This window comes from Hirsutella rhossiliensis (assembly GCF_020360975.1).
Source record: "Hirsutella rhossiliensis strain HR02 chromosome Unknown scaffold00005, whole genome shotgun sequence".
NCBI classification, from domain to species: Eukaryota; Fungi; Ascomycota; class Sordariomycetes; order Hypocreales; family Ophiocordycipitaceae; genus Hirsutella; species Hirsutella rhossiliensis.
This window is the reverse complement of record NW_025408671.1, coordinates 5,655,395-5,669,582: the sequence shown is the minus strand read 5'-3', so window position 1 is coordinate 5,669,582 and position 14,188 is coordinate 5,655,395. Positions and strand designations below refer to the sequence as shown.

At 56.6% G+C, this 14,188-nt stretch overlaps 4 protein-coding genes and 1 non-coding gene across 5 annotated transcripts; 3 read left to right on the top strand and 2 right to left on the bottom strand.

Annotated features, from left to right (window-relative positions):
- Positions 1-719: 719 nt before the first annotated feature.
- Positions 720-2,179, top strand: HRG_06201 (ATPase family associated with various cellular activities (AAA) domain-containing protein; the record flags this gene model as incomplete). The annotated part of the gene is made up of 3 exons (XM_044864672.1): positions 720-758; positions 813-1,619; positions 1,673-2,179. 3 exons carry the CDS (start codon positions 720-722, stop codon positions 2,177-2,179), a joined length of 1,353 nt encoding a protein of 450 aa, XP_044721204.1.
- Positions 2,180-2,649: 470 nt separating this feature from the next.
- Positions 2,650-3,346, bottom strand: HRG_06200 (promethin domain-containing protein; the record flags this gene model as incomplete). The annotated part of the gene is made up of 2 exons (XM_044864671.1): positions 2,650-2,991; positions 3,179-3,346. The coding sequence occupies 2 exons, from the start codon at positions 3,344-3,346 to the stop codon at positions 2,650-2,652; spliced, it is 510 nt and encodes a 169-aa protein (XP_044721203.1).
- Positions 3,347-4,803: 1,457 nt separating this feature from the next.
- HRG_06199 (las17-binding protein actin regulator domain-containing protein) lies at positions 4,804-5,961 on the top strand (the record flags this gene model as incomplete). The annotated part of the gene is made up of 2 exons (XM_044864670.1): positions 4,804-5,110; positions 5,162-5,961. The coding sequence occupies 2 exons, from the start codon at positions 4,804-4,806 to the stop codon at positions 5,959-5,961; spliced, it is 1,107 nt and encodes a 368-aa protein (XP_044721202.1).
- Positions 5,962-10,134: 4,173 nt separating this feature from the next.
- HRG_06198 (flavin-binding monooxygenase-like domain-containing protein) lies at positions 10,135-12,213 on the top strand (the record flags this gene model as incomplete). The annotated part of the gene is made up of 6 exons (XM_044864669.1): positions 10,135-10,168; positions 10,217-10,377; positions 10,424-10,454; positions 10,509-10,797; positions 10,849-12,049; positions 12,100-12,213. The coding sequence occupies 6 exons, from the start codon at positions 10,135-10,137 to the stop codon at positions 12,211-12,213; spliced, it is 1,830 nt and encodes a 609-aa protein (XP_044721201.1).
- A 1,528-nt stretch (positions 12,214-13,741) lies between these two features.
- HRG_12094 lies at positions 13,742-13,868 on the bottom strand. Its single transcript has one exon. It is a non-coding gene; the product is annotated as a tRNA-Ser (tRNA).
- Between the last annotated feature and the right edge of the window lie 320 nt (positions 13,869-14,188).

Below are 14,188 nucleotides of genomic sequence, written 5' to 3'. Positions count from 1 at the left end.
GAAGCTGTGAGGTCCGTGTGGACGTGTTGTCGAGACCGGCTTTGCAGAGGAATATGAACTCTCCTAATGTCTTCCTCTGTGCTGTTAGGGCCACGATGGACCCGGGCAGCAAAAGCGCGGTCGGGTGGCCTGCAAATCCGGCCCCCTGCTAGCGAGCCGCTAACAGCTCTGACGGGGGAAGAATTTTTACAGGGGAGAGTTCGATCCGCCACGGGGAAACACCACCGGCCGATAGTATAGGGTAGGTTTCTCAAGCGCCGTGTGCAGTCAAATCGTCACAATGCAGCAAGACGAGCTGCGCCAAAGCTTCCACCCGGAAAACCCATGTCTTTGCCACCTCATTGAAGAAAAGGACAGGCCAAGCCGCCGGTCAGGTGCAAAGGAAGATGAAAGGCGCCGTCTGGGGTTGTGAGGAAGGTCACGTGATGTCTGTATGCACGTGACCGGCCGCAAGTACCTAGCTGTCGTGTCTTCCCGGTGCCTGCTGGGGCCAGCCGGCTTCATCCTCTGCCAAGCTCCGGGGCATCAATAGTCTCCTCTCAACACCCGCAAACCTCGACCAGGCTGTCCTCACGAGGCCAACAGACGACGCACGCGCACTCACCTGCACGCACGAGCTCTAAGAGCTTGCCTGGCAAGGATGGTGAGCTTTCGCCTCCTTGGCTGGCCTCGCTCTTCCACTTGCTGACGGTTCGTCAAAGGGTCAAGGCCAATCCGGCATGGGCGGTGGTGACGGAAGGGACGAAAAGGACAAAAAGGTTCGTATCTCTGCAAATACACGCGCCAATCTCGTCTTCTGACAGCCCCGACAGAAGGATAAGCCCAAGTACGAGCCCCCCCCAAGGCCAACCACCCGCGTCGGCCGCAAGAAGAGAAAGGCTGGCGGCACAAGCGCAGCAGCAAAGCTTCCTGCCGTCTATCCCACCGGCCGATGCAAGCTCCGACTACTCCGGATGCAGCGGGTCCACGACCATCTCTTGCTGGAGGAAGAGTACGTCGAGAACCAGGAGCGACTGCGCAAGGCCAAGGCCGCCAAGGAGGGCTCCATCGCCGGCGCCGATGCCGACGTCGACCGGTTAGCCGACGAGCGCGGCCGCGTCGACGACATGCGTGGCAGCCCCATGGGAGTCGGAACGCTCGAGGAGCTGATTGACGACGACCACGCCATCGTCAGCAGCACCACGGGTCCCGAGTACTACGTCAGTATCATGAGCTTTGTCGACAAGGACCTCCTCGAGCCCGGCGCCAGCGTCTTGCTGCACCATAAGAGCGTCAGCATCGTCGGCGTCCTGACCGACGACACGGACCCCCTTGTCAGCGTCATGAAGCTCGACAAGGCCCCGACCGAGTCTTACGCCGACATTGGAGGCTTGGAGCAGCAGATTCAAGAGGTCAGAGAGTCGGTGGAGCTTCCGCTGCTCCATCCCGAGCTGTACGAGGAAATGGGCATCAAACCTCCCAAGGGCGTCATTCTCTACGGCGCTCCCGGAACAGGCAAGACGCTCTTGGCCAAGGCCGTCGCCAACCAGACGTCGGCCACGTTTCTACGCATTGTTGGGAGCGAGTTAATCCAGAAGTACCTCGGCGACGGCCCGCGGTTGGTCCGACAACTCTTCCAGGTAGGATGTGATGCACGTGTGGACGAGGACAGCGTGCTGACCAGACGACGTAGGTGGCGGGCGAGAATGCGCCTTCGATTGTCTTCATCGACGAGATTGACGCCATCGGCACCAAGCGCTACGACTCGACCTCTGGAGGGGAGCGCGAGGTGCAGCGGACCATGCTGGAGCTCCTCAACCAGCTCGACGGCTTCGATGACCGAGGCGACGTCAAGGTCATCATGGCCACCAACAAGATTGAGACGCTGGATCCTGCCCTGATCCGGCCGGGCCGCATCGATCGCAAGATTCTGTTTGAGAACCCCGACCAGAACACGAAGCGCAAGATCTTTACGCTGCACACGTCCAAGATGAACCTGAGCGACGACGTGGACCTGGAGGAGTTTATCTCGCAAAAGGACGACCTGTCGGGTGCGGACATCAAGGCGATTTGCTCCGAGGCGGGCATGATGGCGCTGCGGGAGCGCCGCATGCGCGTGCAGATGGCCGACTTTAGGTCTGCGCGGGAGCGGGTGCTCCGGACCAAGCAGGAGGGCGAGCCGGAGGGTCTGTATCTGTAATATACTAGTGGGGGTTTACATATGGACGTGGGCTGCGGCGGTGGCGAGGGTTCAGACGGATGGGTCTGAGGACGTTGGTCGAGGTTCGTCCGGCCTCGTTTGTGATGGCAGCGTCGAGGATGGTCACGGAGCGAAGACTAGGCAGCGACGCAAGCAAACTGTGATGCAGCGACTCGTGTCGCGTTCAAACAACGTGGGAGCACGATGACAGGGTGATGATGTAATTTGCTCAATCAACCCTAGCTGTGCCTGGTTTACAGGAGAAGCGTGTCTATGTCGACTTCATTTACCATTGACAGGTCGCAAATCACAACCTGGCAGCAGGCCACTGAATTGGCCCGCACGAATGGTATCCCGTGTTGTCTCCATATTAGGCCATGGCCCGCTCCGTGGAGCCTCTTGTTTGTTAGACTTGCGGACCGGCCCCATCACTTGCCGAGTCTTAAGAAAGTGGCCGCTGCCCCGTCCATCTAGTGCTTGTCACTGATGTTGCCGTCGACACCGTTCTCATTCTTGACCACGTCCATATGTCTGCCGGCGACGTCGACGTCGACACGGCCGTTGGCGGCGACGGGGGCATGGGCGTAGAGCCAACGGGCAATGAGGAAGCTGCCGAGAGCCCAGCCCCAGACGAGGAGGGCGATGGAGGAGACGACGAGCAGGGCGGGGACGAGGAGGAGGAGGGCGATGCCGATCCAGAAGAGGGCGAAGAAGATGGCGGCACCGAGGGCGAAGATGACGGTGCTGGCGGCGAAGGCGGCGAAGAGGAGGAGGGGGAGGAAGGAGAAGAGGAGCTGCGAGAGGGCAAAGGACTGGGTCAGATGTTAGCTGAGGCCGGATTCATGGTGGTACGTGCCGGCGACTTTGGTAGAACAGTCACTCGGGCAACTGTGCGTTGACAACAACCCACCGACTGATGAAAGGGGAAACGTGGGAGAGAGCAAGAGAGGGCTTGGGGGCTGCGCGTGAAGCGGTCGAAGGCGAGGTCAAGGTACGTACAAAGAGGACGGGCCGCGCGGCAGCGAGCGAGGATGCAGAGTCGTATGCGCGGCGGCGCGACGAGGGGGCGACGAGGCGGTCGAGGGAGCGCTGGGCGAGGGAGCGGACGTCGTCAGCTTTGTCGGGGCCGTTGTGGTGCTCGCGGTCTTGGACCAGCGAGGACGACATGGCTGTTGGAGAGCTTCTTTCTTTCTTTTGTTGTCCTTTTGGCGATTTGGGTTTCCTGCTTTGGCCGAGGCGGCGCTGGACAATGTCTTGACGGGGGCAGGGTCGCGCGTGCTGCACAGTATAGCACGAGTGCGGATGCTGATGATGGGGAGGCGGATGGATTGTTGAGAGGCAATACTGGGGAACGCGGTCACTGATTTGCGATTTCTTGGGCGGCGGGCGCGAGAAGGAGAGTCAAAAATGGTTTCCTGTTTTCTCGACGGCGAGCGATGACGTCTAGTATTACCACACGAGCAAGGCAGCATGTCGGGTCACCTCTAGTCTGTGAGTCCATGTGGGCGGTACGCGAAAGTAGTAGGCAAGAGAAGCTGGGCTGGCAGTGGCCAAGAACAAGTGCTGATTGGCAGCGGCCGTGATGCCCAGCGGCTGTTGATGCCCGGGAGGCCAGCTTGTCTTGCCAAACTGCCGGGAGTGAGCTTGACTCGCGAGAGCAAACGAGAGGTACGTACAACGACACTTGCGACAGCCCACTGTAAGTGGAGCTGTGGTAACTTATTGCAGTGGGGCTCCAGTTGGTTCTCTGAGAGTGCCAGCACTGTAATTATGTACGTACTCTGCTCATGGCGGGACCTAATAAGCACCCCCTGGTGTGGTAGGTAGCCAGCTCTCTCCTCCGTGTCACAAAGGAGCTTGGCCATGGCCCCCGAGCTCACTGTGGTTACTGGCCGTTCAAGGGCATAATTAGTTGGCTCATGGAATTCCAGTGAGGCTGCTCGGACGGCCCATGCGTTGCGTGACGAGATGGACACGATGATCGATGGACACGATGCTGCAAGTGCCGAGTGTCCTCTTTCTCACCGGAGCTCACCGACGACACCGCAACCCGTCAGTGCTTGAACGGACAAGCTTAACCGCGACTCGCCTTGATGGCATGGCGGCTGAGGACATCCCTCGAGGACATCCCTCTCGGTTGGGCGGCGTGCGCGGCTGACATAATCCGCCGTCGCCCTCGGCCTTCGCGTCCACCATCGCGGGGCCGAGCGCCTTCGTCACTCGTTGCTCGCCCCTGGCGGCTGCCTTTCCAACCCCCCTTGGTGACGAGCGAGCGAGGACGCCCCTTTGGCTTTGTCGCCGTTCACGTCCATTCCTCGCGCGAGGGTGGAGAGAGAGGCTGCGCCGCCCGATGCAGGCACCCTCGCCAACAGAGACGACGCTCGACATCGCGGCCGAGAATGGAGCGCGCCCGCGAGCGAGGCCCACGCACACGGATGCGTATAATAAGGCCTGTTCATCGCCTGCATGAACAGAAGGAGAAGATATCCAGCTCGCATACTCACCAAGCAACCACAGTCCTCTATACGTCTCAACAGCAACAGCCCTTGACGACTCTCAACTCCAACCTCATCTCCCTTCATCCACCACCTTGACAACAACCACACCACCCAACCACATCCAACATGACTGCCTACCCCGTCTACCGCGACGAGCCTCAGGCTCTCGAGCAGCAGCCCCCTGCCTACACCCCCTCGCCCACCATCAGCCCCCGCTCGACCTTCAACAACAACACCGCCGACGCCGTCAACGCCGACGCCGCTCCCGCCACCAGGGAGCCCAGCACCTTTAACAAGAAGTTCCACTCCATCACCAGCAAGGCCGGCTGGCCTCTCAACAAGGCTGCCAACGTCATCGGCGCCGAGGGCTGGTGGCCCACCAGCATGGAGAAGGAGTGCGGCAAGGCTGCTCGCATCCTCCACTCCTTTACCAGTACGTTGACTGTCGTCCCCACGCCCGAACAGAGGCGGTACTAATTCGCAGACTCTACAGAGCTCAATGGTCATGAGCCTCCCAAGCAGGATGGCCCCATGCACCCTACCGGCATCACAAAGAAGTCCATGGTCAAGATCCCCGACAGTGTCCTCGAGAACTGCGCCGGCCTCGCCATCTTCAACGTCATCCGCGCCGGCGCCGTCCATGCCTCCCTCGCCGCCGGCTCCGGCGTCGTCGTCGCTCGCCGCCCTGACGGCTCCTGGTCCCCCCCCTCGTCCTTTGTCGTCTCCACCCTCGGCGCCGGCTTCGCCATCGGCCTCGACGTCTACGACTGCGTCTGCGTCCTCAACACGCCCGCCCAGGTCAACGCCTTTGCCAACCCGCGCGTCTCCCTCGGCGGCGACGCCTCCATTGCCGTCGGCCCCGTCGGCGCCGGCGGCAGCGTCGATGCCGCCGTCTCCAAGACGGCCCGCCCCATGTGGAGTTACATGAAGAGCCGCGGCCTCTGGGCCGGCGTCCAGATTGACGGCACCATCATTGTCAGCCGCGCCGACGCCAACTCCGTCTTTTACAACGAGCGCGGCATCACCGCCAAGAAGATTCTCCGCGGCGACGTCGCCTGGCCCGAAAAGGGCAAGCCGCTCTTCGAGGTCTTGCGCGCCATCGAGGGCCGCGCGGACTTTGACCGGAACGTTGTCCGGGAGGTCGGCCGCATGGCCACGCCCGGAGACGCCGTCATCAACGACAACTTGAAGCGCGACGCCACGGCCGAGGTCGAGCACCGCGAGCGGGAGAGCGGCGAGACGGTCCTCGACGAGAAGGAGAGGCTCGCCAAGAGCGGCTACTAGACGATTTGCGGGACACCACGATACCATCAGGCCCGTGAAACGGCGGGGTTGTCTTTATCAAGGGAGCGGACAGGGTGTGCTTGGCGTTGTTCTGGTCTTTTCTTTTTGTCTTGTCTTGTCAATGCATTGGAGCGATGGCTGGCTTTGAGCATTGGATTTGTACGCACGGTGCGTTTACGCGCCATGGATTTTCTCCGATACACCTCTTTAGATTTTATCAATCTCACTACAGATTACATACGTCAATGAAAAGACTTGTCATGCTGCCCTGGTCTGCAAAATTGGCATATAGCATGCTTTGTCCAGTGCCCAGGTCGCGGTGCCGGCTTTCAGACTTATATATCTCTGGAAGACTCGTTGTTTTTGTCCATGCGTTGTAAGCCGTCGTTTAAATTCGATTTGCGAGCTGTTCCCTTGTCCCACGAGAGACGATGGCTGTTGGTGTGTTATTGTAGCCGCAAGTTGGTGCCTCGGGCCGATCAGCATGGGCATATCGGACACGTCTGATGGAGCGACAAAGCATCACTGCGGCGCAAACGGACTACCCCGGTTTGGGTTTTCAAGTCAACAGCATACAAGCAGTGAGAAGTAGGCAATTGGAGAGCACTGGAAACCATGGCCGGGAACTGTTGTCTACTTGCCGTTACTCTAGTACATGATTGGTCACGAGAAGGGTTCAGGGACTTCTGTGCCTCTGCATCGATCGTCGATGGTGTACGGAGTAGTGTACGAATCGAAGCCGACTGAGTACAAGCAGTGAGAAAAGCATATGTTTCTCCGGATCTCGCGAGCAGGAAAAGCACACATGGAGGGCCAACTCCGCTTTGCGGTGCCTTGTTCCACTTCACTGGCTACATGTAGTTTCGAATGCTGAATCACGCATATCACTTACCGTAGACCAAGTGTGGTTGAAATATGACAGGGCGGCCTATACTCCAGGATTCTACGCCGTCCATCACTGTGCTGTCGAATATAACAACACCTTGCGCGTGCCGTCGAGTTCTAAGCTCAAGGAGGCTTTCCCACTCTGGCGCACGCCGCAGAGGCCGACGGCTACCACTCCGTGCATTCCGAGAAACGACCTGCAAGTCCGGGCGGTGTACGGAGTCAAAGTCCTGCCTGTGCAGTAGCTTATTGGGTTCGGGAACACCCTTGGATCAAAATACGGGGGTGGCAGAGAGGATCGGCAGGCTGCATCAAGCGTGCAGAGATCATCCACTTGGTCTTGGACACTTCACCGTACCTGGTACCCGTGTCAGTTTTTGCCAAGTCATTTGCTTAAGCATCCTCGCCCTTTGGTGTACTTGGAGCCAAAGCGAGGCTATAGTACGGGGAATTCAACTACATGTAGTGACGGACAATGCTAATACATGGGTGCAAGATCCGTCTCTTGCATCAGCTAAATCGCATCTGTACACGTTGCCCCTGCTGCCGCTGCGGCTGCAGTTCAAGACCTCTAGGGTATAGGCGTAGAAATTCGGGAACCAGACGTAGACGCGCCTCGACCCAAAGCTGCCCCCCAGCGTCGCTGCTTACAGTATGTAGATATAATTAGCCATGACCCTGGAGAGCAAGAGTCAGCCCGGCTGGCAGTGATCGGCGACAAGATCGGCACTTGCATGGTCCAAATACCACACGAGGACGAACTGCAATACCTATTCCTTCCTTGCACCAGAACAGCGTCCACGAAATTGGCTGTCTCATTTCTCCCCTGAGTCCCTTTGCCACTCTTTCTCAACCCTCGCAAATAAGTTCAGCTGCGTGCTGCCAAATGAGCTTTCGGAGAAGAGATATCTCGGGGAAACATGCATAAAGGCAAGCCGGACGTCCTTCGTGGAACCGCGATGGGCTCCTTGGGTCTCGAGTAAAACATCTTCATTCCTACTGCTCACATCACACAATCACCATCACATAGAAAGAAACTTTCCTCGAATTGCCAACATGCAGTTGATTCATCTTCCAACTCTCATCCTGCCCATGCTCGGAGGCGTCCTCTCCTTGCCTTCGGAACCCCTGGAAGCACTCTCCGAACTCGACAGCGCCGCGCAACCTGCGCCGCAGCTCCCGGCTGCCAACGAATTCAAAAGGGCCGCCATATGCTCTCCCGCCTTCCCTAGAAAGTGCAAAACCGCCAACATCTGCTGCACCCTCGACGCGATTGGCTGCTGTGCCAGACAGTGCTGCCTCCCGGGCACCAGATTCTGCCGCGCTGGACGGTGCTATCGATAGACGAATGCCATGCATGCAGAGAAAGCTGGGACCTAATTACGACGGAAGCGGCTTGGGGCTGCCGTATGCATGGGGTGCAGATGGTAGCCGTGGGGTTGACAGGGGGCTACGCACTTTATTCCGGAAAGGTTCGTTGGGCACAAATAGGTTGGGCGTTGATTTGTAGATGCCTGTGATTCCGTGGCGAGTGAGACGGGATTGTTAATAGCTGGAAGCAACGATTGGAAGCCTCAAATATCCAGACACATGTGTATGGGGATGCGGTTGGAGACATGGAGGACTGTAATCTGAGCTCTTCGCAAGGCTCGTTTCTAATGATGCTCCCTTCGAGTTCATATTGCGTTTAAGAAGTACATAGAAGGACTCCATGGTCCGTCAATACATGAGGTGGGCAGCATACAGACGCTTGTGACGCAGCCGGTGGGTACATGGCTATCGGTGCCTGAGCTTCCGTCGTATTTCGCTCCTTGTTTGATACTTGCTGGACAAATCTTGATACCGAATTTCTTGTCTGTGGTGACAAGGATGAGTCCATTAGAAAGACTTCTTTGGTTGTGTTTGAGTTTTAAGTTGGAGCGTATATTTCGGACGATTCATCGACTCAAGCCCGGACTTGATCCTCCTAACAATGTAATCGTTAAGCCTTTTCGATTGTGAACATTCTACAGAGGTTGTTAAGGTATAGACTTCCGTTTTAAACGCCTGTAGATAGATCAGATCTCTCGAACGAGTTACGGGAACGGATCAAACGTGCATGCAATACAACGCAAGCATCACTATGGTGTCGAGATGAGAAGGTCATGATAGGTGGCTAGATTCACCCACGGACCGCATTGCTGAAGGAGAAACAGTGCCATAGCACCCGATAACTATTGGCATTGATGAGAGGAAAAACGCTGCGGACTGTGACTCGGGAGGGGATGACTTGAATCCGCTCATGAGAGGTGTGACACGGACCTTTTGTCTCGTCGGCCGCGGTGATTACAGCGTCGAGGGTTTCAGCATCACATATACGAAGGAGGCTCATTCAAGGTGCGTCTTGTCCGTAAGAGACTAAACAGACCGGCAGAAAGCATGTGCTATCAGTCAGCATGAGGGCCCTTATATTCCCCGGTAGGAGATACCATCAGGTTGTAAGCATCATCAAGTCCATTCTCGTCAAGAAATGAGCGAAATGTGCTGGGCCGCGCCCAGAATGTGGCTAATTTCCGGGCGTATGTAGGCGTAGGAGCTTTCATTGGCCCGGAAGCTGGGGCATCAGATGCATGAGGGAAGTGTACATGCATATTGCAGCGGCAGCGGCGTCTGCTTGCTGATGAGCTAGCTCGGCAGGAAGGACGACTGAATCGCGAATGGAAGAAGGGAGCTATCGGCAAGTCCCAGGTGGCGGAGGCCGTCGTGGAACGGCCAATAGCATAGGCGGATAGCCGATGAAAGGAGCGGCAGAGGGGATGTCGACGAGCCGAAGCTGAAGGGAAGACGGCGACCCGAATGTCGGGTGCTCCAATGACATGGCACTGGGAATATGCAGAACTAAGCCCGTCCTGCAGGCGTCGCGCCATCTGGTTTCGGCGACTTGCAGGTCAGAAGCACGTCGAAACCACGGTGAGAACCAAGGTCGAATCGCACTGGCCTGTCAGGCCGGATCCATGGTCGGGTATGAACCACAGTGACGGGATCCTGAGCATCTGGTGGCCTCGGGCCGCCCACGTGTACTCGACACCGGGCTACGGACTGAAGGGTGTCTTTGGGCTGCAATGAGGCCCAAGATGGCTCGTTTTCGGTCGCGAGGCGTCATGGTACCCCGGAGAGTTTGCATGAGGTCGGATGGCATTGTCCAAACGGAGGATCCTTCCATTGTTATTTGACATTGGTGGACCTGGAAGACTGTGCTTTGACGAGACTGCTACCACGACTCCTTGCCAACATTTCATATCCTTTGTTATGGAAAATATCAGAATCGCAGTCATCGGCCTCGGTACGCTTCAGCAGCATGGACGTGTGGTGCCAGACTGACGTGCTACAGGCCCGGCTGGGTTGACGGCCCTCAAGAGCCTGCGAGAAGAGGGCTTTGACGCCGTTGCGTTTGAGCGGCGAGACAAGGTCGGAGGCGTGTGGTCTTACAGCCCCAACACGAACTACACGTCGGTTGTAGGAGAGACTGTTGCCAACATAAGCAAGTTTGTGGTGCGTGAGACCGAGCCTTTACCTTCAAGACACTGACCGTCTCCAGTCCGGCTTTAGTGACTTTCCGATCCCCAAAGGTCAGGCGATGGGCGCATCCCACGATGGCAGCCGAGGCTAAATGTTTGCCCTAGACTATCCGCCCTATCTTTCAGGGACACAGGTGGCGGAATACTTTCAGTCGTACGCCAAACACTTTGACCTCGAGCGGCATATACACTTTAACACGACGGTACACAAGGTCGTCCGCGACGAGGCTGAAGATGCTTGGCAAGTCCACCTCACCGGGTCTGGCGGTGATGCCGTCGCCCGCTTCGACAAGGTTGTGGTTGGCACCGGCTCGCAGACGTCGCCCGTCTGGCCTCGGATGCCGGGCAGAGACAAGTTTCAGGGCATCGTCATGCACGGGCAAAACTATCGGAGGTGGGTTGATTGCGCAACGGCGATACTCATCAGCTGACGCGCCATACCCAGTCCCGAGCAGTTTGCAGGCAAGAGAGTCTTGGTCGTGGGGATTGGCAACACGGCGTGCGAAGTCGCCATCAGTCTGTCGGGGCGCGTTGCCAAGCTGTACCAGGCCTACCGCCGCGGACGAATCATGGTGTCGCGATATCTCGACAGCGGCATCCCGACGGACAGCACCATTGCGTGGCCGATGCTCCGCCTCAAGTACATGCTGGACCATAAGGCCCCGTGGCTCACCTTTGCCGCCGTCGACAGGCTGATGGTCCGCAAGATGATTCGCGACGCCGCACGGGATGAGCCCGCGCTCCCCGGCGCGTCGGAGAGGGAGCGACGGAGACGCGCAAGGCAGAGGGTCAAGTCAGACTGGCGCCTCACCCCGTGTCCCAGCATGGCCCACGAGCACCCCGCCGTTCAGGAGGACTTTATCTCCGTGCTCTATTCTGGAGCGGTGGAGCCAGTCCGGGGGTTCAAAGGCTTCGTCGGCGCCAACCACGTCTTGCTGGCAGATGACTCGGTGGTGGAAGTCGATGCCGTCATATTTTGCACCGGATACTCGCACGACCTGCGCGTCATGCCCGAGCTGGAGATGGACGGGGCTTGCGGGCTGCCCCTGATCACGGCCGGCGAGGCGAGGGTCAAGGATCACGGAGACGGCCCGAAGCAGCCACATGTCCCCCGACTCTATCAAATGATTTTCCCGCCCCGGTATGCTTCTTCCGTTGCCTTGCTGAGCTGGATGGCGCCGCAGGAGAGCGTCTGGTGCGTCTGCGAGCTCGCATCAATGGCTGTGGCTCAGGTCTGGGCAGCAGAGACGTCGCGAGAGCTGGGGTTAAAGAGCCCACCGCCCGGTTACCGACAACCCTCCTTTCTCCCACCCCTGGAAGAAATGAATGCCCAGGTCGACGAGTATCACGCGTGGTGGCGAAAGGAGTGGGAAAAAGAGCCGTCTGTCCGCCCGGGCTACCTCCAGGCCCACACCTTTTACCGGTTCCTGCACAAAATGGCTGGCACGGCCATGTACGACAACGTCGACCACCTCTTTACGGGCCGCGGGTGGAAGCTCTGGCGCAAGGACCGAGACCTATATAAGTGGATCGCCCGGGGGCCGATGAGCAGCCACTCCTGGCGTCTGTTCGAGACGAACCCGGGGCAGATACCAGGATGCGGGCGGAGCACATGGCATGACGCCAGATGGGCGGTGCAGGATGCAGTGAGTTGACCCTGCCTCGTTGGACGCAGCCGCTGACATGGGTCATGTAGTTTGAGACTTACCAGGCTTATAAGCGCGCGGTGCAGGACAAGAAAGCGCACCCCGAGAGTGAAAGCTTGTTAACTATGGAGTTGGAGAGCAGCACCTTGGGCGGGAAGTTTTGATTTTGATTGTGCGTCAGTGGTCTGGAGGGCGTTGAGATCGAATTGCGATACCGAGCTGGTTTTCACTAAGTTGAGGGCGTCATCCATGTCAGAACGGGGTCATGTTTGATGGCTAAGACCCCGCTGAGCATACTTGGCATGGGGCGGCAGAGTTTGGTCATTGCTCGCTCAGGCTATTCTTCCATTGAATTGCATTGTCGGCCGCCATCTTCGCCCGGGGCATAGGTGGGACGCTTTGATTCGATTCTCGGAAGGGGTCTTGTTGACTTGTTCTTGATATGGCTCGTCCGACGACTGACGGTAGAATGTGCACCATCATGATACGTGGACTTGCCAGGCAAATCGCCCACCACCAAAGTGGCGTCTGAATTGATTTGTTGCCTTGCAGTCAAAAACCGGAGTTTTCCAGTTCAACCTTGGCGCGTAGTTGAAGTCACTCCAGGTCCTTCAATGGCCGTGATGAAACAAGGCGTGATAAAACAAGGGAACCCCTCTACTGTACTTTCAGACGCCGTTCGTCTCATCTACTTGGTATGTAGACTGCATGACAAGTTGTCAAAGCGGGCGGGAGAAGTCGACGATCAGGCCATTGACTGAATATGACGTCTTGCTGTTGCTATCCGTCGCGCGTCCCAGGTTGGATCAAGAGACGGTGACTTGTGTGAACCCTCCCCACCGGGCTTCTTCTCGATGAAGATTAACGCGGCATGGCACACCGATTTTCAGGGCGGCTTGATGGATATCATTCGCGAGCGAAATAGCAAAAGGAAACAGGTAAACAGGGGGGAAGACGCCTCGCCTACGCAGCCAGCTACAGTAATAAGAGGCAGACATAAGCAGCCCCTATCCCCTCTTGCTATGCTAGCCCTACAATGCTCTGTCAAGGGGTGGGGGAAAAACTGTACTGTAGATTTTACACCGCATGTCTTGCAATTGCCTCCTCTCCCAATGCGGCATCGGCGCTACGTATCGTAGCCAGAGTGCCGGGCGCAAAGAGAAATGGCTTGGGAGTGATGATCTGGAACATGGGAGCAGAAGGGGGACAGCTGCAGAGCCCCTTGGACATGATCCCTGCTCTAGCAGGCGATGGCGTAGCTGCTTAGATACGGAGAAGATCTAGCGATATTCGACGTAGAGAGGGAGAGGCAATATACGTACCTCTTTATAAGAAAATAATACATAAGTGATGTCTATAGGATTCGGGCTAACGCAGGTGAACCTGAATGTAAAGTAAGCTTTCCTTTTCTAGCCAGGAAGAGCTTGCGCCCAGCTACCAAGTCATCTAGGAAGCCGGTTGATTTGCCAAGTTGTAAGAGGCGCGATATATTAAATGCAGCGAACAGCAAAAAAGCAGCGCCGATAGGGTTCAAACGAACAAGGCAATCTTTCATATATCTACCTATAGCCATACGCGCAACTTCTGGCCACTGTGGTACATTCAGAGCGTATAGCAATGTGACATAGCATAGATGGAAGCTGTGTGTACACTTACTTGCAGAAGCAAGTAAGTAAGGCAAGAAAAAAGAAACGACACCTGCAGGATTCGAACCTGCGCGGGCGAACCCATCAGCTTCTCTGATGGAGATGGGGCTTAGTCATGCTAGCACAAATCCACGGATAGCAGGCTGACCCATTAACCACTCTGGCAAAGTGTCTCGCGGTTGCAAACTGTTTGCGCTTTTTGAATACATATACCACAAAGTTACACTCTAGTCTTTTCTTTTACTACGACTTTAATATTATACTATCTTAATAGCTTTATATTATAGTGTTTCATAAAAAAAATAGTATATCTATATTAGGAATAGTTATCTTATACTTATACTTAAAGTAAAGCTAAAATATCTTAGCTAAGTATTTATATATATTTATATCTTAAAATGTTTTTGTTTATCTTTTATTAAACAAGAGTCGAGGATATAAAGCCATCAGCCTATGTTCTAGGCGTGATTTGCCCGTGACGGGAGTCTCTAAA